Source organism: Actinia tenebrosa, unplaced genomic scaffold (genome assembly GCF_029948245.1).
Source record: "Actinia tenebrosa isolate PJP-AT-01 unplaced genomic scaffold, QUT_ActTen_1.0 PGA_scaffold5__44_contigs__length_20552954, whole genome shotgun sequence".
NCBI classification, from domain to species: domain Eukaryota; kingdom Metazoa; phylum Cnidaria; class Anthozoa; order Actiniaria; family Actiniidae; genus Actinia; species Actinia tenebrosa.
The window spans coordinates 13,727,722-13,752,056 of NW_028292582.1; the positions used below are offsets into that span (position 1 = coordinate 13,727,722).

Genomic DNA, 24,335 nt, shown 5'->3' on the forward strand with positions numbered 1-24,335 from the left:
TCCACCTAGTTGAAGCCTGTCTCTGTTGTAATTTTCCAACTTTGGAATACAATAAACAATAATTATATATAATATATTATATTATTACCCAGTCCATCTCCATCGGTGTCCAGTTGGGCTGCATTCGGTTTTCGAAGGCAATTATCATGCCTGTCATCCACACCATCCCTATCGCTGCAAAGAAAATATATTGCTTAAGGAAAAGGTAATTATCTGACAATTCAAGCTTGTGACAACAATAGATGATGCAAGTTCATTTATATCGATTTTATTAGTAATAAAACAACTTACTAGTCTTGATCAAAGTCGCACACATCTCCAATACCATCACCGTCTTTGTCGGCCTACCAAGACAATTATGAGTTAATGAATAAGACCATTTCCATAGATAAGAAGGGCATGGCTGATAAAGGCTACCCAGAGGCGGTACGTACGGATGTGGTCATTAATTTGATGCTTAGATCCGATATAAAGACACATTATCTGGGTTTTCTACTCAAATCAACTTTTCTCTTACCTGGTCTGGGTTTTTTCCTCTTTTGCAATTATCGCAAGCATCGCCATGAGGATCACCGTCCGTATTTTTTTGGTCTCGATTGGGAACCTTTGGACAATTGTCAAGTACGTTGATTATACCTAAAAAAAATAACAGATACATGGATTGAAATCTTTTTCTGAACTCCACAAATCCACCCTAGTTAGTCTCAATCAATGGCAGCTGCTATTCTCACCATCTCCATCAATGTCCACATCACACGCATCACCAATGCCATCTTTATCAGTGTCCTCTTGATCGGGATTGTTAACTGTTTGACAGTTATCACAGGCGTCTCCTACACCATCAGCGTCCGTATCTTGTTGATCTTCATTGGGCACGCTTGGGCAATTGTCCTATGACGAATCAATTCATAGAGAGCTTAGATACAAGAAGCCCAAACGCTGACTTAGGGTTTGGATTTTTTTAGAATAATGGATCTCATCCATTTCAGATCACTTGTCATTTCTTAAGATATGTATATTTTTGTTTAACAGTTGCGCATGAGAGGACACATATGGATACCACTCAAACAAGGAACCTTATACTCAAGAGTGACAAGTGATTTGAAATGGTGAACATTATGCCAAGGTAGACTAGTTGATTCATTGAAGATATTTTCGGGATGAATGCATTAGATGCAAATGATCAGTCGACAGGCATAGTATATCTCATTGCGGGCTCAACTGTAATAACAGCGATTCTTACTTGATCCTTAGATGGTTTTCGGTCACCATCAGCATCGTATTCACACGCATCTCCAGTACCATCACCATCCACGTCTTCCTGCCCACTATTGGGTATTTCGCGACAGTTGTCCTATAACAGAATCAAGTGTTAGTATCTGATGCCCCAGGAATCCTTGGATGCCTTTGAGCCCTCTTTCCTTTGACGGTTGGTTTCTAACGTGTATGTATTTTCAGGGAGGGGAGGGAGGGATTTTTTTGGGTCAGTTGGAAATGACCCTCCTAATGCAGATTAGAATGCAGATAATCCCCTGTGTGTTGACATTGCATTACCTCATTTCTTAGAGTGTTTCGTCCCAACATTTGACCCAGCATTTAGTTAACAATCAACCCAACAACATTTTGATCCAACTATTTTAACGGTTCCAACATTTTACCCCACAAATGTTTGCTAAATGCTGGACAAATGTTGGGAACGTTTGTCAGGGTTTTAAGCCACCTTTCAACCCTAGAACACTTCATCTAGCTTTATACGTAACCGCTCATCCCAGCCCTACTTCTTTTCACTTTCCTCATCCCATTTCCCAATTTTTACTATCCTTCATTTATTCCTCCACACAGAAGCCTTGATTCAAAAAATCTTTACCTTGGCACATTTCGGTCCTTTACAGCCAAGCGCTCTGTCTGGATATCCATCCATGTCGGAATCTTTTCCGCAGCGAACGCCATCGCCACCGTACCCTGGCTTACACTGTCAATGGTAAGAGACGTATATTAACTTCTGAATAGTCCATAGAATGATATATACAACATATTGGGACAATCACTAAGGATTACACAGAATGTTAAAGGACTCGAAAAAGGCTTGTAGTATTGAATCTTTAGTCTGCGTACCAGCAAGGAGTTTGGGTGGACAAGGACAATTGACAGAGTACAGAAGGAATAAATGGGAAAGGGTTGCGCTTCTTTTCTTTCTTCTTTCCCTCCCTTGCTCCTCCTTATGTCTGAGCTTTTTTTAGCCCCACATTTATGGGCTCTTTATGTAGGCTCCTCAGTCTGGGGTCAAAACAAACGACAAAAGACACTTGAAAGTCAAAGAATGAAAAATGGAAAATTTTTTTGATGCTCTGAGTCCCCACCCCCAAAAAGCATATTCATACTGCAACAAAACAATTACAAACCTTGCATTCATAATTCCGCCCATCGTTTCTTGGTATACAATGTGCAAGTTTCCCGCAAGGATTTGCCCTTGGAGCATTAGAGCAGAATAACACTCGTTTGCACTCACGAGTAGAGTCGCCATCATAGCCAGGTTTACATGGTCCACATCGATAGCTTCCCTGTACATCGACAAGAACCAAAAACAATTGTTATATCTATATAGGACGCTATTCAAAAGTAAATGTACGTTTTATTTTGGTTCATCATCGATGTTTCATTTATCAGTACTACTTCAGTGTAAAACGAAAGGCTTGCTGTGCTGTGCTGTATTGTTTTGTTGGTTTTATATTCTTGTTGATTGAATATTTACCTGTTGAATTTCATTTGAGTATGGGCTCTGGCCCAAAGTCTTAGCTCTGAGCTAGTTTTCTGTCATGTAGGAAATAACTGATCAAGCTGTTTCTATGTTAGAAATCAATGTACCTGAGTGTTGATGCACTCTGAATGAATAGAGCATCCGCCATTTCTACCATTTGCACACTCGTTGATGTCCTCACAGACCTAGATCATTCAAAGAATTAAGGATTTGTTTTAAACGATGATAATTATAAGCGGCTATTTCCTGTCATGGTGGTGTTAAACGTTTATGTGTATTTGTGGTGGAAGAGGTAGTGCTGTTTATAGTTACTACTGTTAGTGATTAAGGTAGAGATGATTGAGTGGTGGTACGGTGTTGGAGGTTGTGGTTGTGGTTGTGGGGAAGGGAAAGAGGGTGATTGGTAAAGAAAGGTCGGTGGACGTTGAGGAGTAAGTTGTTGTTAGTGCTGCGGTTGTTATAGTCCGGCTGTTAACGTCAAAAATTGTTCACTTTAATGATAAAAGCATGAAACTTGGCATGATTGTTAACCTCCCTGGGACAAACATTTTTTTAAATGGGGCCAAGCGAAATTCGCTTGGGGACAGCAGGAATGGGCATGCCCGGAATTTCCGACATGGAAACGAGGCTACAACATAAAAACACTCTAAAATACGACAGTTTTGAGATACTTCCACCACTAAACATCGAATTTGTGTCAAGTGAGCAATTTCACTTGCTTTGAGTTGAATAATCACAATCACGTGATGGTTTTAAAAAAAATCGTCTTTAGCTTGGGATCCCTGTGTCGAAAAATCAAAAAGTTCCTATTTTTGTGGCTTTTTTAGACCAATTGAGATCATCTTTGTTTTGATTAAACGGAAATACTAAAAACGTTAAGTCATATATAAAACAATTTATACTGCATGAATAATTAAAATGTTTCAGGATTAAATATCATTCATTGTTTGCTCATGAAATTTCTGTCCACTTGGTTACTCATCTCTCTGTGTACAGCTTCCTCCGCAACCACATAAGCCTGTACAAACCAAATTAGCATTTTTACACTTGCACCGTCCTTTGCAAGCAGTCTTGCATCCGCATCGAATAAGCTCGTAGCAACTTTCCTTTGCTTGAGGAAGAGTCGTCCAATATGGAGCCCATGAACTGCCATCTTTCTGCAATCCCCATTCTGAAGGACTGGGTAAAACTGGTTGCTTCAGAAGTGTCTGGCCCCAAATATGAATTCCTTGAAATATAGCTCTATTGATATGCTGTAATAGTGCAGCTTGTGTGGGAGGGATATTGTCGAGGTTCCTTGCCTTCTTTGAAAATAACTCTTGCCTTGCTTGATTAACTGTCTTGATGTTACTGGTGCGGTCGTACAAAAGAACGACAAAACGTTCAACTTTGGCAATAGATCCTTCATCTTCAGGAGATTCTTTGAGAGTTTGCAGAGCTGGTGTCAGGTCTGTAAACACGTTCCACACGTCCCATGCTGTCTTCTTTCCGCGGCCACCAAAAAAAGAGACAGTATCACACCCGGTAATGGCGTGAAACATAGGCAATACTGATGCTTTTCCTGGGCCTAATATAGATGCGATGGAATGCACAGGAATGTTGCAAAAATGCTTTCCTGAACCAAAGGTGATCCATAATCCATCTACCTGAAGAGAATTTACAACTGATATTGCGAGCACAACTACATCTGTGTCGTTACTTCTAATCTTTATCTTTCGATGGCCACAACAATTAGCATCAAGTGTATGAATCATCAAACGGGTGTCCGCTTCTTCGTGGGTACAAGGTTGAAGAAGACTCATATCCATTCTGTTTACTGAAGATAAGACCCTGTCAGCGTGTGTTGAATAGATCTCTTTGCCATCTGGAATGTCAAGAGAAACAACCTGATAACGAAATGAATGGAATGGATGTTAGTGTTAAACGTAGGTTGACATTCGAAATTAAGTTGTGTTGTGACCAAAAAATTAATTATTTCAAATAAAATTTAATGTTTGCAACCATGCACACTGCTATCGCATTTGTATTCATTATCACTGTACCTTGTTAGCAAGGAGTTTGAAAAACTCGTCTTTATTTTCATTGACTCTAAGAAACCCTTTCCAGTCCCGAGGAATTCTTGTCGATGGAAGCACCTGTTTTACAGGGGGGGGGGAATGTTCTCAAATTAATCGAATGTTCTATCTTAAATATATGCAATGTACACTGATTATGGTTTTGCTGCACATACCTTTCTACGTTGACCATAACCTCTCTTCTCTCGAGTAGATCTTTTCAGAGAGTCATCTCGGTACACATCCCATACTATGTCAAGTCGCTTCACTGACTCTAGCTGTCTGAGAATATAGGGTGCAAATACCGCATTGAAGTAATCGTCAAATGTGCTTGCGGTTTTGGGTGGCAACATTTGGACAATAACTGCACCATCAAGAATAATTGCATCTACACTTGGGTGTCCTGCAACCTCAGGCGACGGTTTCGGCAAACACTTTATCAATTCTGCTTTTTGTCCTGTTCTTAGCTGCCCTACTTGCGAGAGAGATGGCGGCCAAGGCTGATTTTCGAACTTGAAGAACTCTTCAAGATTTCCATCTCGGCTTTGACAAGAGATGTATAACCTGGAAAAAAGTGCGCAGTCTTCTTTTAGCACTTGTAATTTAGCGCCTTCTTTTGATGTGGTTTTCTTGCCAATGGGTGAGAAAATATGGAAGTTGTTTCTTGGTATAGGGTCAGTAATAGGCTTCTTTCTCTCGACGAGCCGCTCTTGGAAGAACAAATTGAATTGGTCTTTTCCAACCTTTTTAACACTCTTGACTGCGTCAACAACAGCTGAATCCATGATATCCCTTGTGTGTAATGCAATGAGGTCTTTCCCTTCTTCAAGAAAGGGATTTCCCATTTCTTCAAGGGACGCAATGAGACTTTTGACATCTTTTGCGAAGGCACTCTGCACACCGGGTTGCTGTTCATGGTGTTGGATATCATGAGCTTGATTTGCCAAATCTTCAAACTCCTCGATCATTCTTGCTACTTCAGGACCTGATACCATCCATCTTCTCAATGCTGCAGGGTTTTCTGTCAGACCCACGGCACCTCCTTCTCCTTTGACTTTGGCATTCTCTTGCTCGTGAGCATGGTCTAGTGCTATGGACGAAAACAGCCTTTTGCTCTTATGTACCACAAAAGAACCATTGCAAAAGTTAGCGTAGACATCTGGGTGTTTGGCTTGTAGGGTGCACATGTCACGATAATGCACAGATAGCCATCTGGCATAGTTCGGGTGATCAAGAGCAAACATCCATGGTATTATCTCCTTCATAGGCTTGATGAACATTGAAAAGTTGCCTTCTCTTATTGACCTGACCAATTTCAAAGAGAGGAGTTCTAGATCTAGAACTGTGGACCAGTATAAAAACTGCGGGCAATCTAGCATGCTCTCTTTCCATTCTAAAAACGGCTTGGGTTCTTCAACATCTTTGGCGTGGTCGATATATGCATTATGCATGAGCACATAAAGGCTTACTGCTGTTACTTGGTGCGCCCTCCGGGTCCGCGTTAAATGGCTAGCCTTTACGAAGGATTCCGCCACTCCCTGGGTTGCTACATTTGCATTGCATAGAGCTTCAGTCCAGCCACTTCCACCGAGCCATTTTCCAATCATCTTGAATACTCCCATTTCGATGTGTAGTGCACCAAACATGATGACAAAATTGTCCTCGCTATATGTACCACCAAGGGTCCACTGGATTTGCTTGGCCAAAGCAAACAGAGGCTGGTCAAGAGTAAGCACTGGAATCTGGTTAGGGGTTGAGAAATTGTGTAGCATCTTTGATGACTCTCATAGAATGGACAATCATCGCAAAGGAATGTGCATTTTCCATAAACATTGGTAATAGTGAGATGATTGCTGGCTCGTGATTTGAAAGTGAAGACTTTGAGGCACGGTATGCTGCCCAGGATATGAAATCCTCTTCCCCCAACTCGCCCTTCGATAGGATTTCCTTTGCGTTGGCAAGCCAATCTTCTTCTTCAATGTTTCTTTCGCCAGGATTTGCGTCGACAGATTGAGATAGTTGAGATAGCTGATGAACTTCCGGTACATTATATTCAGTGGTGTTTAGGCACACAGGCAAAACATCTTTGTAGAGTTTCGGTAACTCAGTAAAGTTTTTTAGAATCATTTCTCTTTGTTGGATCAAAGGTAGGGGTAGGTCTTTCATTGCCAAGATTATCTGAAGAAGGATGCTGAGTCAATGAAATGGCAGTGCCATGAAAGGAATCGCGGGATGTCGTTGCACTAGGATTGTGGTCAATATTATCTGTCGCAGCCGTTGTGAACAGACCTTCTCTTAGTTTGGGTGGGCAAACAATGCCTTCACTTTCATACAATTCTAGCACACTGTTAGAAATGTCAGTAGATATAGATAGCAGCCTGTCGTATGAAATGCAAATTCCTAGATTATAAAACGTGTCTATAAGACTCTTATCCCTTGTCATTCCGTGAATTTTCAGAGCTGTATAGATAGACAGTGGACACTCTCTCCATCGAACATGATGAGTAGTTTCTCGATTACAGGGACGTGATTTGGTATTAAATACGAGCTGAGACACTGTCAAGCAGGCCTGACTGTCGGCCATATCTACATTTGCTGTAGAGCATTTCATATTCATACCGACTATGGTTTTTAGAGATGCAGGAGTAGCTTCATTCTGGCACCCTGATGAAAATGAGCCATTGAAAGAGTTTTCTGTTTTAAGAACTTCTCTTCGTACTATTTGTGCTGCTTTGGCCAAGTACCATGCATCTGACCTTCCCTTTTTTGCCTCCTTCAAAGCTCCTCCAATGTGTTGCCTCAGTACCAGTAGTACTTCTCTTCCCTCGTAGTGAGCTGTCAAGTCAGAATATGTTTCCAAGATCCTGTCCTTAAGTCGAGTTGAGTTAATTTTATTATCACACTTTACTCCAAGCTCATGCAGCTTTAACGAGAAGTATTTCACCAAATTAGATAATTTTAATACAGGCAAGTCTTCTGATTCAAGACTTTCGTCGATATAGGCGAAAAGTTCTGCAAATGCAAGCTCTTCTAATTCTATTGGTGGCCTTTCTGCGTCATTCTGCAGTTGTACTTTTGCTGTCTGCTGGGCTCGATTATATAATCTCACCAAGCACTTAGTGTGGTATTTGGCCTCAGCTGCCATTAAATCTCCACACGTATTTAACTTTGCTTTTAACTTGTTGTCATTCACCGCATCTATACAACTCTCAACCTTTTTGTTCACTTCAAATGTTGAAAATGAATGTAGATTTATGGGATTGTCTTCCTTGTCACAGAAAAAACAGTAGTAGTAGAGGGCTTTGGAAGACAATGTGGCACTGGATCTTCTTGTTTTGAGTGGAATGCAAACGCCCCCGTCACTTTCAATCTGGGTATCGTCTTCATTAGCATCAGGCTGACCAGAAAGTTTTCTTTTCTTTGCTCGCTCAAGTTTCGTATTATTAAAAATGTCTCGGCACGTCTTATGCCATGATGCATTTCTCTGCCTAAGAGTTTCTTCTATCCCTAGTCCTTCGTCAAGTAAACTTAGATTCAACCATTTAGGAACACCACTAATGCTTTTAAACTCTAGAATGTTACTCGCAAATGAGGTATAGCCAACACTCCCATCTTTGCGCTTTGTATTTGCCGGACATTGCAATCCTTCTTTTGTTTTCCGCTGGCAAATGACACACTTGTTCCAATCCATGGGGATTGCAACTAAAATGATTAATTTGACACCGTTATTTAACTTTTACTTAATACAAGTTGAGAGTTATGGTGACATGCAGTTAATCTAGATTATTTTGATTGTAATTCATTCGACTAAGTTCAGGCTTTTATCTCGAATAGATTTCAGTCGAGTTCAAATAGATTCAGTCAAATAATTAAGCGCGATGTCATACTTTATTTAGAAATGACGAACGAGTTGAAGAGGTTATGAATTCCTAAGGTAAATATAGAAGAAAAAAAAAGAGAAAAAATTGATTGGATATAACCAAGAGAAACAAAATAATATTCTTACCTGCAGTAGCTGTAAGTATCCCTGGAGGCTGCCATCTTGAAAACCGAGTTGAGACTGGGCACCAATTTGCATATTATACGTAATATGAAGATACAAAGGCCTTTTTCAAATTGATACTTTATCAAACCGATTTATATGATTAGCAGAAAATATTATAGTTATATATCTTACTAAAAAAGCCACAAAAATAGGAACTTTTTGATTTTTCGACACAGGGATCCCAAGCTAAAGACGATTTTTTTTAAAACGATCACGTGATTGTGATTATTCAACTCAAAGCAAGTGAAATTGCTCACTTGACACAAATTCGATGTTTAGTGGTGGAAGTATCTCAAAACTGTCGTATTTTAGAGTGTTTTTATGTTGTAGCCTCGTTTCCATGTCGGAAATTCCGGGCATGCCCATTCCTGCTGTCCCCAAGCGAATTTCGCTTGGCCCCATATCAAAAAATGTTTGTCCCAGGGAGGTTAACAATCATGCCAAGTTTCATGCTTTTATCATCAAAGTGAACAATTCGACCTTTTTTTTGACGTTAGCAGCTGGACTATTATAAACAAATAAAATAAACAAATAGGATTTAGCAGTGGTATTCCCACATGTGGCTCTTTATCCACTGAAATTCCAATTGGAATTATTGAATTTGATTTCATGGTTGGATAATATGACAATTTGTCCACACGAGTACGTACCTGTTTATTTTTCCTTGCCATCTCAACTCCAAGGCCCATTGATGCATTTCCTAAATACCCAACAGGACAGGGCGTGCATTGATACCCAGGCCTGAGATTGATGCATTTCGTAAGGGCAGAGCACGGATATAGATTACACTGTCAAAGCAAGTATTCGTATTAATGTAACTAGTAATAGATAATCTATGCATATAGTATAGGTTAAAATTACTACGATCGCTGGGGCTGTAAAACAGAATTAAAGAAAGATACCAATGCACAGACAAATAAAAGGATTTTTTAGGTTTCCAGCTTTCTAGTTCTCCAATTAAAATCAAAATTGAAAATAAACTAATGTTAAAAGACACATGCAACTTGATTGCCTTAATAAGCGTAATGCCAGTTTATCATTTCTGCTCATGTGTTATTCCCTTAAGTATCGTTTCTTTGTTTATTGTGCTTGTGAAGTTTCATTATTATGGATTTGACTCAAACAAGGAATCGTATTATTATTAAGGAAATGACCTAAGCTCAGAAATGCTAAAACGTTACGTACAAGCTTATTTGGGTCTCTTCTATATTTTCATCATTTTTTAGTCATATTTATATCTTTTTAGTTCATGCTGTCGTACCTCATTAACGTCTTCACATCGGATACCATTCCCCGTGAATCCTGGTGGGCATGGACCACACCTGAAGCCCAGTCCTTCATCAGGTGTTTCATAACATTCCACGAATGGAAAGCAAGGTTTTTGAAGGCACTTTCCTCCTGCAACTGAAATGGGTACGAATTCTTAGGTAAAGAAAAACAAGTTCTTGAAAACTTGAAAAACCGTGGATTTTGATATAAGCAATGGCATGCATTACTTTGTATGAATGTAAATAGAATGTAGCCTTTAAAAGAATATAGCAATAGAGGCTTTGCACCATCACGTAATGGCAGCCATGACAGGAGGCACAACAATAGTCTTTTCCCACTAGGAGACTGAATTCTTTCTCATGTAAATCAGATAAGACCAGATTTCATTGTTCCTGCCTCCCTCCATGGCTGCCATCACGTGATGGTGCAAAGCCTCTATAGCCCTTGACAAAAACAAGTGGGAATATTTGGCACATATTGGTCTCGCGGGAACTGGTAAACTACCGTTAGGGTTTATATATTTTACCTGGATTTTGTCGGTCGGGTTTTCTCCCAGGAAGAATAGTACCAATTGAATCAAATCTTTTTCCAGTTTGCTGAATCAATGAACCTGACTTACAAGCACCACCATGTTCCAGAAATGAACGTACGTATCGTACCTCTTGTGACTAAAACGTTCAATATTTAACAATCATTTGCCTCAGACTCAGCGATTATCGGTGAATGCATTCACCGATACGAAGTCGGGGTAAACATTCACAATGAATCCCAAAGCCAGGGGCGAATAATTAGTATAGACTAGCTAGAATTGGATATTTATTGGGGAGCATGCTACGTCATAGGCCAATGCCGGCTGACTAGCTTCTCTTGTAGATCGACCTAGATGGCGGATGTTTCATTGTTATTAATGCCTCAAGAGAATTTCCGGTCAGGTGATTGCACTCCAAGAACTAGGATTTTTTCAAGAGAAGTTCACTTCACTAACTTCAAAATGTATACTTCTCTCCGCAACAGCATACAAATAAACTAACCACAAAAAAGGGGGTTGTAAGTCGCCCAAGGACTTCCTCTTCCAACCCCACGTTACGCCACTCAAAAATACATGTTTGATTTGAAATCATATTTTTCGCTGTAAAATCTTAAAGTGCCCTTGAGAAAGATTCAAATACCTGAGAAATGCCTTTATTTTAAAACTAAGTCGTCTAGCTTGGAACGTATGTACCTCAGTTTCTCATAATATTCTATGAAGAATGTATATGTCAATGTTTGACGTACCTGGCTGTTTAGATCGATGCGTAACATTTCTATTGTCTTTCTTAGTGCTGATTCTCTATGGAATTGTTCCTTTTTTAGCTGTCTTATCATGTCCACTAAGTAATCAAGCTTTTCGTCGCTAGTAGTAAGAACCAGTTCTGTTGTGGGACTGCTACCGTCAGCCACACCAAATCTTGTTTCTCCTGTATATAGAAAGAGATAATATTTATATTTTCCATATCGGAGGTATTTAAAACCAACCTCAACGAGTCAACTCCCCCCGTCACTTCCCAGAATGCATGCACGAAACAACTAAACTATCAATAGGGGGTTTCAGGCACCGTAGGACACGCCCTTCCCTGGACACGCCCACGCATAATCGGAGGCATGGAAGAAATGCCCATAGGTCTAAAGTAGATTTTATGACTTTGTAACACTGACTGATGGCGTTTCCGTGCCGTGAACGTGACTGTGCCGTGTCCAAGTATTTTGAATGGATACGCTCTGATTGGCTACACAAATCTTATGACTTGTGTGCCGTGACCGTGACATAGTCATACAAAATCTATGTACTCTATGATTATTACGACACAGCCTGAAAATATATTTTCTTCCTACCTGATGTTATAATATCCACTATATTTCTTGTTGGTTTCTCCTTCTGGGTTATGGGTCTCACCGAAGGCTGTGGCTTGGTCGTACCATCTTTCTGAGGTTTAGTTGGTGTTGACTTGACAGTAGTAGCATCCTTACTAGTGGTTTGTCGCCTTTGGGTTGTGACGACTTTTACTGTCGGTTGATACTTATGCCTGTTATTCTTATTTGTCAGTCCACTCAGGATCTGTCGGGTTGATTTCGTCAGACAGTCGACTGGATTCGCGAAGGAATGGGAACGAACACCGAATATTAGGAGAACGCTCTGGAGGCTTCCCTAAAGTTCAAGTTAACAACAAAAAAATCGTTATTGGAAAAGGCTTGGCTATCTGCGTCAAGGTAATCAATTATTAGATATTTGGACAACAATGTTGTCTTTCTGTGTTGTCTGTCTGTCTGTCTTTCAGCCACTTTTTTTCTCTCTTTGATATTCAGCCGCTCTCATGCGGCGCTACCCTCGTTTTGCCCCCGCAGATGAGAGGTTGGAGTGAAAGCAGCTGCACCCAGGCTATGGACTCATAGCAGAGTCTAGTAAACTTTAAGTAATACACTACAAAAATCACACTATCAAAGATATACTAGGACGCTTTAATCTTCTAAATGTTTCAACTATTAATCGTCTCACCTTCCATGGAATGTATACTGAATTACTGGCTCCTCTTTGCGCGAAACGAAGAGCATATTTAACTTTCTCGTTCGACAACGGAAACAACTGATCCAGTCCTGCGGATATTTTTTTCTTGCCAAGAGACCTACAGTCCATGAATAATGAAACCACGTGTTTTCCCATGCGGTTAGTTTGGATGTGTAGCACCATCTTGTGCCATTTGCCATCGGATATGTTTGGTACTTTATCAAAGTAGGTGACGGAAGTCAGGCTTCCTTCGGGGTAGTACAGACTGATCCTGCAGCTACTGAAGCAGCTGAACAGGAGCGAAAACACCAAGTTGCCTGAAAAAATGAAATATTCCTTAGTTGTATCGTTTATTTAGTAGATATATTTTAAGTGTTTGACCGACCGACCGACTGCCCGACTCCCATCCATCCCATCCATCCCATCCATCCCATCCATCCCATCCATCCCATCCATCCCATCCATCCCATCCATCCCATCCATCCCATCCATCCCATCCATCCCATCCATCCCATCCATCCCATCCATCCCATCTATCCCATCTATCCCATCCATCCTATTCATCTCATCCATCCCATCCATCCCATCCATCCCATCTATCCCATCTATCCCATCCATCCTATTCATCTCATCCATCCCATCCATCCCATCCATCCATCAATTCATTACCTTCTCCTTCGGTTTCTATCGATAATAGTGTGCCATACGATTTTCGATCTAGCTTTAGATTTGAAGTGATCGTCAAACTTTTAGACTCTCTGCTTGCTTCAGCTAGATCGCTAACGAACTCCGGTCCCAAGTGCAGCCTTGCTAACCCTCTGTCGAATCTGTACGCTTCTTCCGGTTCTCCAGGATAGCCTTCTATTCTGCCTAGCCCAGTGATCTGACCTTTTCCGAGTTCGAAACTTTTGATAAGGTCAAAATCTGACGATTGAAAAAGACACCAAATTAGCAAGTTCGAGTATGAACAGTATGAGAATCAATGAAGGTGTTTCCTACAAAAATGACTGTGATTTTGTAGATTCTCATTTTTTAAGTATTTAGCACAAGGAGGGGGGGGGGGGGGGGTGGGAGAATATGAACCCGTTTTCATGAACACCTATGATGACGTCTTTAGTGATACTATATATATATATATATATATATGTACGCATACGCACACCAGTTTTAACCACAGCTAAGGAAAACTGTTTCTTCACAACTTTACAACAGACTTTTCGCCCCTCAACATACAATCTTTTAAACAATTGTTTAGAAATTTTTCTTTTTATTTATTCATTTATTTTATTTATTTATTTATTTATTTGTTTGTTTGTTTATTTATTTATTTTGAATTATGAATAAGTTAAGAAAACGCGCTCGTTTACTGTGTGGAATCATAAAGCACGCGGGGATTGATTGACAGAAAACGAGAGAAGGGTACCTTATGACTGCACACAACACAGCAAGCAAGTTCGTCTTCTTCTTTTATAAAATTCAAATTATAGTAGCCGTTGCTTTGGCCACGAATGTCGGAATACAACGTGCGCGCGCGTGCTGTGTCAGCGGTGTCTCATATAATGCAATATGGCTCAGCACCATTAAGGCATGGCTCTTTTGAGGAAGTGATGGAAAATCAGTTATTTATTCATATCTTTGACAGTTTACGATGAATCTTTCCCAAATTTGGCTCGTAGTAGTAATTCATCAAGGCAAGCAATTACCGCATATCTGTTACCATGGAAACCAGGTCACGTGACCACAAGACCGCCATCTTGGAATTTTTTAAAAATCGTTTGTAATCGTATTGAAACTACTTCAAAAGTCCTGAAAATCCATATTCCTTTTGATATTTGCAATACCTATATGGATCTAATTGGATATCTTGGAAATTATATTAAGTTTAATTTTTAGAATATTTTTAATTTTTTGGAAAAAATAGAAAATATTCTAAAAATTAAACTTAAAATAATTTCCAAGATATCCAATTAGATCCATATAGGCATTGTAAATATGAATAGTAATCTGCATTTTCATGACTTTTAAAGATGTTTCGGTACGTTTACAAACGGCTTGTTCAAAAATCCAAGATGGCGGTCTTGTGGTCACGTGACTTAGTTTCCATGGTAACCAAGGCTCTAAGGTTCCTTCTTTTCACAAAAGACATTAACTTGCCAAGTTTGGGGAAGATTCGTAGAAAACTGGCTATGATATAGCTAATCAGTTTTTCATCTGAGAGCCATGCCTTAATGATGCTGAGGGTATTCAGCTGTCATGTACTCTTCCCCATGAGTCTGAACCTTGATATTTTTATATTATAAAGGGCAGACGTTAGGGTGAACTATATACTAACAAAAGCTGTTCTCCAGTTTTAATTACTGACAACATGTGTTAATAATGAGACAGTTCTGCTCTCAAAATATTCGCTTTATGATTTGTCCGCTTGAGAGGTATTCCAATAGTCTGAACGAAGCTTGCACAACTGGGAAATCAAAGTCTAAATATCGTTGTAAAAACAAAATTTTCTAAGCTGTCACAATATAAATGCGCCACAATTTGTCAAGCCGGTTCAAAGTCATTTTTTGGCGCGGAGAATATTCTATTGGTAGTTCCGTTTCCGACGAAGCTAAGTGATATTCGTTTTTCGCAGTTAAAACATGTTAATTAGTTCTTCCAAATTACAATACACAGTATTAGGAATCTAAAAGCGACGTAGAAAGAAATATTTAGTGGGTTTAAGAAATAACTTTAACTTTCCAGGTCAAAACTAAAGTATGGTTTCAATTTCTTGGATATTATTTTCAACTTTCCGCGTATTATTTTAACTTCCACAAATATATCCGATATACCCCATATGTAGATCATAAAATACATCATATGAAACCCATATCCCTTACTTTACGAAGCTATACAGAGTTCACAACAAAGAAATTCAAATTTTCCAGGTCAATATATAGAATGGTCTCCAATATTTGTTTTCAACTTTATCTTCGACGAATATATTTTCAGCCGCATATATAGCTCATAAAATACATTCTGTAAACCTTTCATTTACTTTAAAAAGGCGTAAAAAGAGAGTTATTGAGTTTGCGACAGAGAAATCCAAACCGTCCAGGTCAATAGAATGGTTTAACAGCGTAGCAACGTACCTTGGATTTTTGCTTCAGTGTTTAGTACCATAGAAAGAAGCACCAATAGTGATTGCAAATACCAAATGCTACCACTTTTCTTCATCTTGTACTCATATATTCTTCCCTCAGAAATTATTTACCTGTGAATACAATAACATAATGCTTCAGTAACTACTTGAAAACTAGAGTCCTAAGACATCCATGTTAAGTGGTTTGCTAGTAACTCGATAGTCTGAATAAAGAAATCATGTCTAAAGTACATTAGATATATATACTGCGTATTTATATCCTCAAGACATGAAACAAATGGACTAGACGATAAAGACAGTGACTTTCCCTTTATATAAAGTATTTGATAGTTTACTCATAGCGTCAGACCTTTCTGTTTCCTCTGTGAGTGCTTAAAAGTTCCCATTCACAGTTGTCTCGATATATTTGCAAGGTTATTTTCAGAGCACAGCTCGTAAAATTGTCGTATGAACCCCATTATAGCCTAACAGTCTTCAAAACTGCTGGAGTGGCGTCAGATTCCACCCAAAAGGTCGAGTCGAAAATAAACGTCAGTAAAACGTAATCGAATCATATTCTTCTCAGCGTTGACTCCCACATTGAGGAGATAATATCTAGTAGCTCATTCCTATATATGTCCACTGTGAGGTGTAGTAGAGCAGAGATTTTCGAGCCACCCTGAATTTTGGAATTTTTGAACGTAGGCGATATGGATCAAACTAAGTATTTGTCATCATGTTGAAGAACTTATCAGAGCTGAAAAACTCGGTGTAGTTGAGGGTTTGTGGAACTGAAGAGAAAAAGACAAGATTCATTTGTCTATTAAAGATCTAACTAATGATTTAAGATTTTTGTCCTCGGTTTCTTTCTCTCTTTTAGTCCTTTCTTTTTTTTTCTTTTTTTTTTTTTTTTTTTTTTCAATTTAGTTTTCCTTTCTTTTTTCATTCTCTGCTCATTTGCATTAAAAAAGAAGAATTAATTTACAGTATCGCTAGATCAGTATATAAGTATAAGTAATTTGCACAGATGGATTGCGCACACCACAAAGACACATGTCATTCCCTTTAGTATTATTTCTATGATATAACCATATCATTAACTAGACCGGTAAAATAAGGAATATCACCTTCAGCTTTTTGCCATTTTTTGTTGCGGCGTAAATTTATTATCAACATTGGATTTGGAAGATTATTTATGGAAGATAATGCAGTAAATCGTATCTATCAATGTTTCATGAAGGGGGTCCTTGAATTTACCTTTGATTGTTTAATATCGCAGAAAGAATAGATAACCAAGTGCACATACTCAGTAAGAAGCGTGCGACCTTCAGATGTGATGCATTACGAAGAACCATTTACGGTATAAACAGACATGTTGACAACATTTGATTCACGTCATAATCTAATGACCTTCCGAACGCGAGCCGAAAGCGTGTCGTACCGGAAGTACATAACAGAGGGTTAATGGGTTAGAGAAAAAAAAAATGAGTAAGGATAGCTGTCAAAGGTGAATACGCACCCATTTGTTTCAGCTATTGATGGGAAAACGAATAGACAACTAGCTAAGTTGGGTTATTTTTCTCTATTTTTGATTGTTTGTGCTAATCGATATTTCTCCTTTGGTAATCGATATTTCTTCGTTCCTTGTGCGCATTTGAGAAGATCAAGGACTGATCCTTTAAATAAGAAGTTTATGATTTTCGTTGATGATTCATTTTTATTTGTTCCTGGTCAGTGTTCGGCTTTCTTTCTGCGCATTTGTGAAAGTTAAGAAACTAAATTAAAGGTCATCATTGAAATCTAAGCCATATGTTACTGATGTAAGATGCATAGTTTCATCTGATCTTTCTGTTTTTTGTTGTTGTTTTTTTTTTTTTTCTTTCTTCTTTTCTTTTCTTTTCTGTTCTGCACTTTGTGTGTGTGTGTGTGTGTGTGTGTGGAGCGTGCTAGACATGACTAGAAGATAAAATTCTAGCTGTAGCCCGATTAAGCTAAAATTCTTTTTAATATCCCACAACGCTTTGAATTAACCCTTATTTAGCCATGACTAGAGATCAAAACACTTCAGTAGATACCCTCGTCTTAACCCAACTAACGATACGGCCCGCAATACGGCTACCTAGAGAAAAATCTGCTGCATTGAACCTGAATACAAAAAGAGATACAGTCTCAAAACGCGTTCAGAATAAATTCTGGACCTTCCATAAATTGAATGAATCATATTTACTTTTCAGCAGTTTCAGAATAAAATGTTGAAAACATGAGGAGTAAAAGGTGATGATAGTTAAATGTATCGGAAATTTGATGAGCGTGGGATGGCCAGAGGACACGTTCATGTGCATACGAAAAGGTTAATTCGAAAACGGACATGGTAATAGAAATCAATTGATACAAATTGACAATCAAAGTAAAAATAATCCAGAACCGAGAGTCAGTATGATAACCCTGGCCGCTCCTATCAAATCCTTGTTCTTGTCTTCACATTTATGAAGTGAACTGTTACCTGTATTAAACTCATCAGATATACATCTATTTCAAAAAAAGATTGGTGAAGGTTTTGTGGCATGTTGCATAAGCCCGAATTGCACTATGGGCGATGTGAATCCAATTAGCAAAAGGTGTCAGCGATATAAAATTTTCCTAAACTTTTTCCGGCATAATTTATTGTGCTGTTTTTATTTATATATGATTATCATACATTTCAAGCTTACCAACATGCAACATTTTACGCTTACCAGACATGCAACATGCGACATATGCGACATGCGACATCCAACATCCAACATCCAACATCCAACATCCAACATCCAACATCCAACATCCAACATCCAACATCCAACATCCAACATCCAACATCCAACATCCAACATCCAACAAAACCTCTACCTAATTTCACTGATAGACTTTCTTTTTTTAATGGGCGTAGAGGAGTATTTCATTCAAGCCGAATTCCTGCCGAAGAATTATCGATCGACAAACGAAAACAATTAAAAATCGCCAACTGGTTGTTTCGGTCATGTTCGTGAAAAATAAATTGACCTCAAGATAAGCAACAATGTTTTTATCAGTGCGATGAGATTGAAATAAAGACTGCCCTTAGCCAACCCATTAAAAACCCTTTAAGTTCAAGGTTTTTGACTATACTTCAAGTCTATATTTCCTGTTTCTCCTTTTACTCTTTCTTTTTTTCTTTCTTTTTCTCTTTTCCTTCTTGTTATTAATTTTTTGTTTTGTTTTGTTTTGTTCTGAATTACAATTACAAAATGGTCAACCTTCGATCAAAACTAGTTAGCTTCGAAACAAAAATGGCATACTCTTTATCGTAATGAAAATCTACTCCTTGCTTAACGAAGTCCGGCTAATCAACAATTAAAAAACGGTCCAATCTAGTAAGATTACCTAACCGAAACCGTAGAATCTTCACCGAATAAAACGAAAAGTTATCTTACTCTTTACTTAGCAGATCAAGTCTAATCTAAACAATTAGGCAAACAATTGAATAACACAAGAAATCTAGTCAAATAATAAAGGATTAAGCTTTTAGGCATACCTGGACAAAACCTACTGTTAGGGCAGACAAGTCGAACTAAACTTTAACTTCCCCTTGTGCTTACTCTTTACCTCTGAAACTGTCTTTCATTTCGCTTTAACGAAACTTCAAACTTTGTTACGTTTTTGAATAAAATCAAATTTGAGAAACTCTTTCGAAACTAGCAAATTTGTCTTACTGACTCCTATCGTTTTACTCCTGTTTTGAGCTTAGTTGTGGCTGTAGCAATCACGCATCTACAGAGGAACTCGCCGACATCTTATATGTCAATATTTACTCTAAGAAAGGAAGCGTGCTTGAACAATCACATCAAAAGCTAGACTACACTAATTTCAGTTTCTTATTCTTATGGTAATTCGAACTAAACTTCGTATGTGGTAAATCGACAAAAACTAAACGTTTTTTTTAGTTGTAACTTGAAATAAAAACTTAGTTTTCTTTTCACTTACCGACAATGCAAGTTTGGGCTTGGACTGTGTATGCTGAGTGTTCCATCAGCACAGCAGTCTATTTAGACTTCGTCAGTTTTCAACATCCACAAAGATGACTTAAGGCTAGATAGGAATAACAGCAGACGATACGATATAATAGTTGAAAATGAATCGCTAATTATCGCTAATTGCTCTAGAAACTTCCTTCATTAGCTAGTCAGGGTTGCGCACGGAATGTCAAGTCTTTGGTTGAGAAAATAAACCCACCCTACAGAGCGCACATAGGATACTAAGTATTACATCAAGGCTAAAATTAGGATATTAATGTCGTATCATTTAATTTGACACAGCTTTTCAGGGCACATGAAAATAACCTCAGGGAGATTGTTTTATCGGGACATGTCCCCTAAATACTTAAAGCCGGAGATCACGAAAAAAGCGACCTTGATAAGGTAATCGGTAACCCAAGAAATGGCTTCTCTTTTTCAAGATTAATATTCTAAGCATGCTGACTCGAAATAACCAGATTTTAAAATCCCACTTACTTTATATATAAAATACGTCAGGCTGAAGACAAACCTTGCACTAGAATCCTGGGGAATCAATATGCGCAGTTTTTCAACCTTAGCATAATTATCTTGACTTATACAAGTTCTAACCTTGTCGTTGGGTCATGGACTGATCTAGAAAAATACCTGACGATAAGACAGGATTCTCAAATATCTTGTACAAACTATCATAGCCCCGTTATCTCGCGAATTTCGTGTACCTTTATCAAGTGGGCTTTTCAATCTTTAAGTCATCAATGCTGTTATTTTAGTGTTTAAAAACAATGCCACAAATAATTTCCTTCGAACAGCTGCGGCAAAGAACAAAGTCAAAGTCATGCTAGAAAATCGTATGCAAGTCTGCTAAGAATCTAAAGGCGAAGGCAGATCCTGGCTATGTAATTTAAATCCACTTCAAATTCTGCTGACTTCATGGGTTGGCTCTAAGGCTTCTTAAGAATCTCTTAACTGATTACTTAATACTTTATCACGTGACCTTATAAGTATATATGTATATATTTGTATTTATAGCTGCGGGTGGTCTAGTAAAGCCTGCATGACACTATTGTCTGATATCCACACAAGAAATACAAGTAAATTTTTGAAATCGTAGGCTTAGGAACACTTAGGAACTATAACCAGTTGCGTTATAAGCATTCGCTTTTTTCCTAGCGAAGGTCTTTTTAAGGTTATTAAAAATGTTAAGCATAACTTAGGCACACCCACGCACAAGATGACGGAGTAGTAGTTCCATTCAACTGTTTAGGTTTGTCTGTTTGTCAGTTTGTCTGTATTAGTTGTAATAACATGAGAGCTGCGCAGGATGTATAAACATTGTGTAATTTGAGGGGTGTTTTCTTTGGACGCGTGCAGGTTAATAAATCATTGGATAACATCTGTACATCAATAGTGCTAAAAATAGGACCATTTACATGGAGGTACATTGACCTATTTCTGGGCTAGCCATTTTGTTATTGGTACCCCCCGTAGAAAGAAGTAAAACCAATGTAACTCTGTTTTGGGTATCCCGTAGGGAAAGAAAACAGAAGACTTCACGACACTATTAGCATTATTGTACGCTATCAATGTCACGAAATCTACTTGATAGAATACGGCACGGTCATGGTAAGGTCGTGGTATAGCACGAAAGCATTACATAATTTAATATTTATTTATTATTGTCATGAAATACTCTCGCTAGAGCACGGCACGGTCATGGTTCGCTCGTGATATGGCACGAAAACTTGAAAAAAATTAATATAACGCGTACGATCATTGTTGCAAGAAATATACTCGATAGGGTACAGCACAGTTACGGTACGTTCGCGGTATGGCACGAAATTATGACATCTTTAACATTATATTATTCCTTGATTTCACGAAATCTTCTCCGCCATAGGGCACGGCACGGTCACGGTACGTTTGCGATATTGCACGAAATTATGGCATCTTTAACATTATAGGACACGGCACGGCCACTATACGTTTTTCATATAGTTGAATGTAGTGCGCACTAATTACAAATTCCATGTTTATTGCCCCCTTAGGAATTAATAGCTATAGTCTTTGTGAGTGTTTTTTTTTTTTTTTTTTTTTTTTTTGTCATTCAGATAATATTTAATTAAAATGCCGATGGACAATTAAAATGTATGATTGAATTCCGTTTGAAACTTGTTAACATTTTACGACATTTTAAAGCAATCAAAATCAAAATAGTAGTAGTAAACTAGTGTTCCTTAATTCATTCAATCAACCACAGTTCAAAAACCTATCAAAAATCAGAAAGTACTCTTTTATTTGTTTGGATGGATCTCACTTTCCCACGGTATTTTTTTCTTTCTTACTTAAAGCGATTTGCTTAACAGCTTTTCCGGAAACTATGTTCTCAAATGAAACCAAAACGGTCTTTTTTAAAAATGCTCTGTTGACCTCAGTAGAATATCATATGCACTAGTCATTAATTCAGTATATTTGACGTCCACATACAACATCGATTTTTGTTATTACCATTAACAAGGTATTTGTTTACGGTATGTATGTTAAGCCCTATTTTCAGAGAAAAATTTTGCATGATCGGTTTAAGGTGCCATTTTTGCGACTCTTAAAGAAAATATAATGACTTTTGTCTATGCTTTTAAAGAGACATTTTCATTTTCAGGTAATCATGATGTCCGGGATAAAACTTTACAAGTTACTGTTACTATTCTTGGGTATGACAAAAATCGCTACAAAAATCGTCCTTATAAACTGGCCGTTTAGATAGTGCCGTCAATGGCAGGGTTTTCAAGACTGTTTTTCAATTAAGAATGGTTATATCAGGGAGGGTCTTTGGTAGTTTCTGTTCTAATCGCTCATGAAAAAAACTGTTATAGTGCACACATACATCTGTGTGAAACGGCTATCCAGCGCTAAACCATGCTTAATCCGATACAGTTACAACCTAGTTCCCAGGGCCTTCTCTTCTCTCTTTTTTTTTTTTTTTTTTTCGCAAGTTGGCGGCGCATAAAGGAAGAGGTCTTCCCTTCAGGCGCCACCATCTCTTGAAAAAAAGCGAGAAGAGAAGAACCTGGGAACGAGGTTGACATAGTTATATACTTTCGAAAAAATTAATACAAATTTATAGCTTCTAGAAAAAGGTTTTCATTTAATGTTTTGTTATTTAGTACTTTTTTAACTTTCGTTCTAGTAAGCCTAAATTAAATATCCTGTGTTCGTATGAGAAACCATTCATTATCAACGTTATGACACTGACTGTTTCTATATAAGTGATTGGCAAAAGGGACGGCCATAAAGATCATTGTACCAATTCTACCAACGAAAAATTACGAAAAGAGTATACCTATAGGGAGTATGAATGTTTTTAGATTTACACTAAGGAGTGTATAAACCTATAAAGCACCTGTTGAAGTAACATTAGACAAACGTTAGACAGCTCGACGCGTTCAATAGACCTCTTCGGCTTGGGGTAATGTTTTCCCATTTCAGACCACGTGTCATTCCCTTGAGAATAAGATTCTTTGTTTGAGCTGTATTCATATTCATGTGTCTTCTCATGTGCCACCGAGCGCAAACCTTAAACAAAGAAATGATTATCTAGGGAATGACATGTGGTCTGAAATGGGAAAACATTACGTCAGAGCCGAAGAGGGCTATTCCAAACGTTTTGTAGCAGTGTAAATCTTTCAAATAACGTGGGACAGCATTATATCAAATCCATTTCGTGATGTACCAAAGTATTTAGCGCTGTTATCCCAATTTCTTACTTATCTGATTAACATAAACCAGATTTGACTGCATCATATCTGTGACATAGCGCTAGCTCCTTTTTAAAGCATATAAGATAGTCGTAATCGAGAGTGCTATAATCGTTTTACCATCTCAAAACATTTTCGATTATCTCTTATGATGAGATAAAATTCCTTTTATGTGTAGATTCAAATAGACAGCTCATTCCAAAGAAGTCGATTTGAACTAATATGACAACTGATAGATCATTACGCGAGAGAAAAAGTCATAAGTCATATTTGCTTGAATTGGGCGCTTTTTCCAACGGTGGTTCGTCTCGAAGATAAAACTTGATGAGCTACAGACTGAAATTATTCTCGCCAATTTTGAGTCCTACGCATAGTTTCTATCCTTAATTTCTATGAAACATATGGCTAATCGTACTGACTTATGTCTGCACTATTTCGCTTTATCTTTTTTTTATGTCAATTTTTAAATTATATCAAGGAATGAAACCGATGAATCTTTTCTTTAAGACAAATTGCGTAGTTCATTTTGGGTGTGTTTGAGTGTAGGTCTCTCGAAACTTAGTCAGTCTACTTAGGCGGTACGCTCTAATCCCAAAACAAAGATTACTGATAGGTATACTATTGCAACAAGGTAGCATACTAGCATTTGTTAGAATAGAACAAATCAGAGAGGAAAGCAATTTGTGAAGTTGCTTCGTAGTGTTTACCTATCGTTAACATCTCTAAACCCTTATGTGAACCCCTATATGCTGATAGCCACCGCTCA

At 38.2% G+C, this 24,335-nt stretch overlaps 2 protein-coding genes across 6 annotated transcripts in view; both read right to left on the reverse strand.

Annotated features, from left to right (window-relative positions):
* LOC116293340 (cartilage oligomeric matrix protein) overlaps positions 1-24,335 on the reverse strand; it is a 35,608-nt gene that overhangs the window by 6,416 nt on the left and 4,857 nt on the right. The window contains exons 3-19 of one of the 5 annotated variants that reach the window (XM_089037902.1): positions 19,786-19,890; positions 15,797-15,918; positions 13,338-13,592; positions 12,660-12,985; positions 11,999-12,311; positions 11,402-11,583; positions 10,653-10,794; positions 10,119-10,261; positions 9,508-9,645; positions 2,866-2,943; positions 2,403-2,561; positions 1,868-1,972; positions 1,244-1,354; positions 732-891; positions 518-636; positions 292-344; positions 89-174 (exon numbers count right to left, since the gene is read on the reverse strand). In XM_089037902.1, the coding sequence (XP_088894028.1) occupies positions 89-174; positions 292-344; positions 518-636; positions 732-891; positions 1,244-1,354; positions 1,868-1,972; positions 2,403-2,561; positions 2,866-2,943; positions 9,508-9,645; positions 10,119-10,261; positions 10,653-10,794; positions 11,402-11,583; positions 11,999-12,311; positions 12,660-12,985; positions 13,338-13,592; positions 15,797-15,881 (2,455 nt within the window). In that variant the 5' untranslated portion in view covers positions 15,882-15,918; positions 19,786-19,890. Of the gene's footprint in view, positions 1-88; positions 175-291; positions 345-517; positions 637-731; positions 892-1,243; positions 1,355-1,867; positions 1,973-2,402; positions 2,562-2,865; positions 2,944-9,507; positions 9,646-10,118; positions 10,262-10,652; positions 10,795-11,401; positions 11,584-11,998; positions 12,312-12,659; positions 12,986-13,337; positions 13,593-15,796; positions 15,919-16,156; positions 16,685-19,336; positions 19,557-19,785; positions 20,009-24,335 lie in introns of those variants that run through there. The other 4 variants (XM_089037903.1, XM_089037905.1, XM_089037904.1 and 1 more) reach the window with 4 other exon arrangements.
* On the reverse strand, positions 3,554-6,224 carry LOC148906629 (uncharacterized). The gene is made up of 3 exons (XM_089037401.1): positions 4,989-6,224; positions 4,801-4,893; positions 3,554-4,644 (listed from the first exon to the last, which is right to left on the reverse strand). Exons 1-3 carry the CDS (start codon positions 6,189-6,191, stop codon positions 3,733-3,735), a joined length of 2,208 nt encoding a protein of 735 aa, XP_088893527.1. The 5' UTR covers positions 6,192-6,224; the 3' UTR covers positions 3,554-3,732.

What these genes read in the sequence shown, in the direction of transcription:
- LOC148906629 (XM_089037401.1), bottom strand. Translation starts at nt 6,191, where the DNA reads ATGCTAGATTGCCCGCAGTTTTTATACTGGTCCACAGTTCTAGATCTA. An exon ending in GTTATGGTCAACGTAGAAAG is followed by an intron (nt 4,894 to 4,988) that starts GTATGTGCAGCA and finishes CCTGTAAAACAG; the next exon opens with GTGCTTCCATCGACAAGAAT. An exon ending in TCAAACTCCTTGCTAACAAG is followed by an intron (nt 4,645 to 4,800) that starts GTACAGTGATAA and finishes TTTCGTTATCAG; the next exon opens with GTTGTTTCTCTTGACATTCC.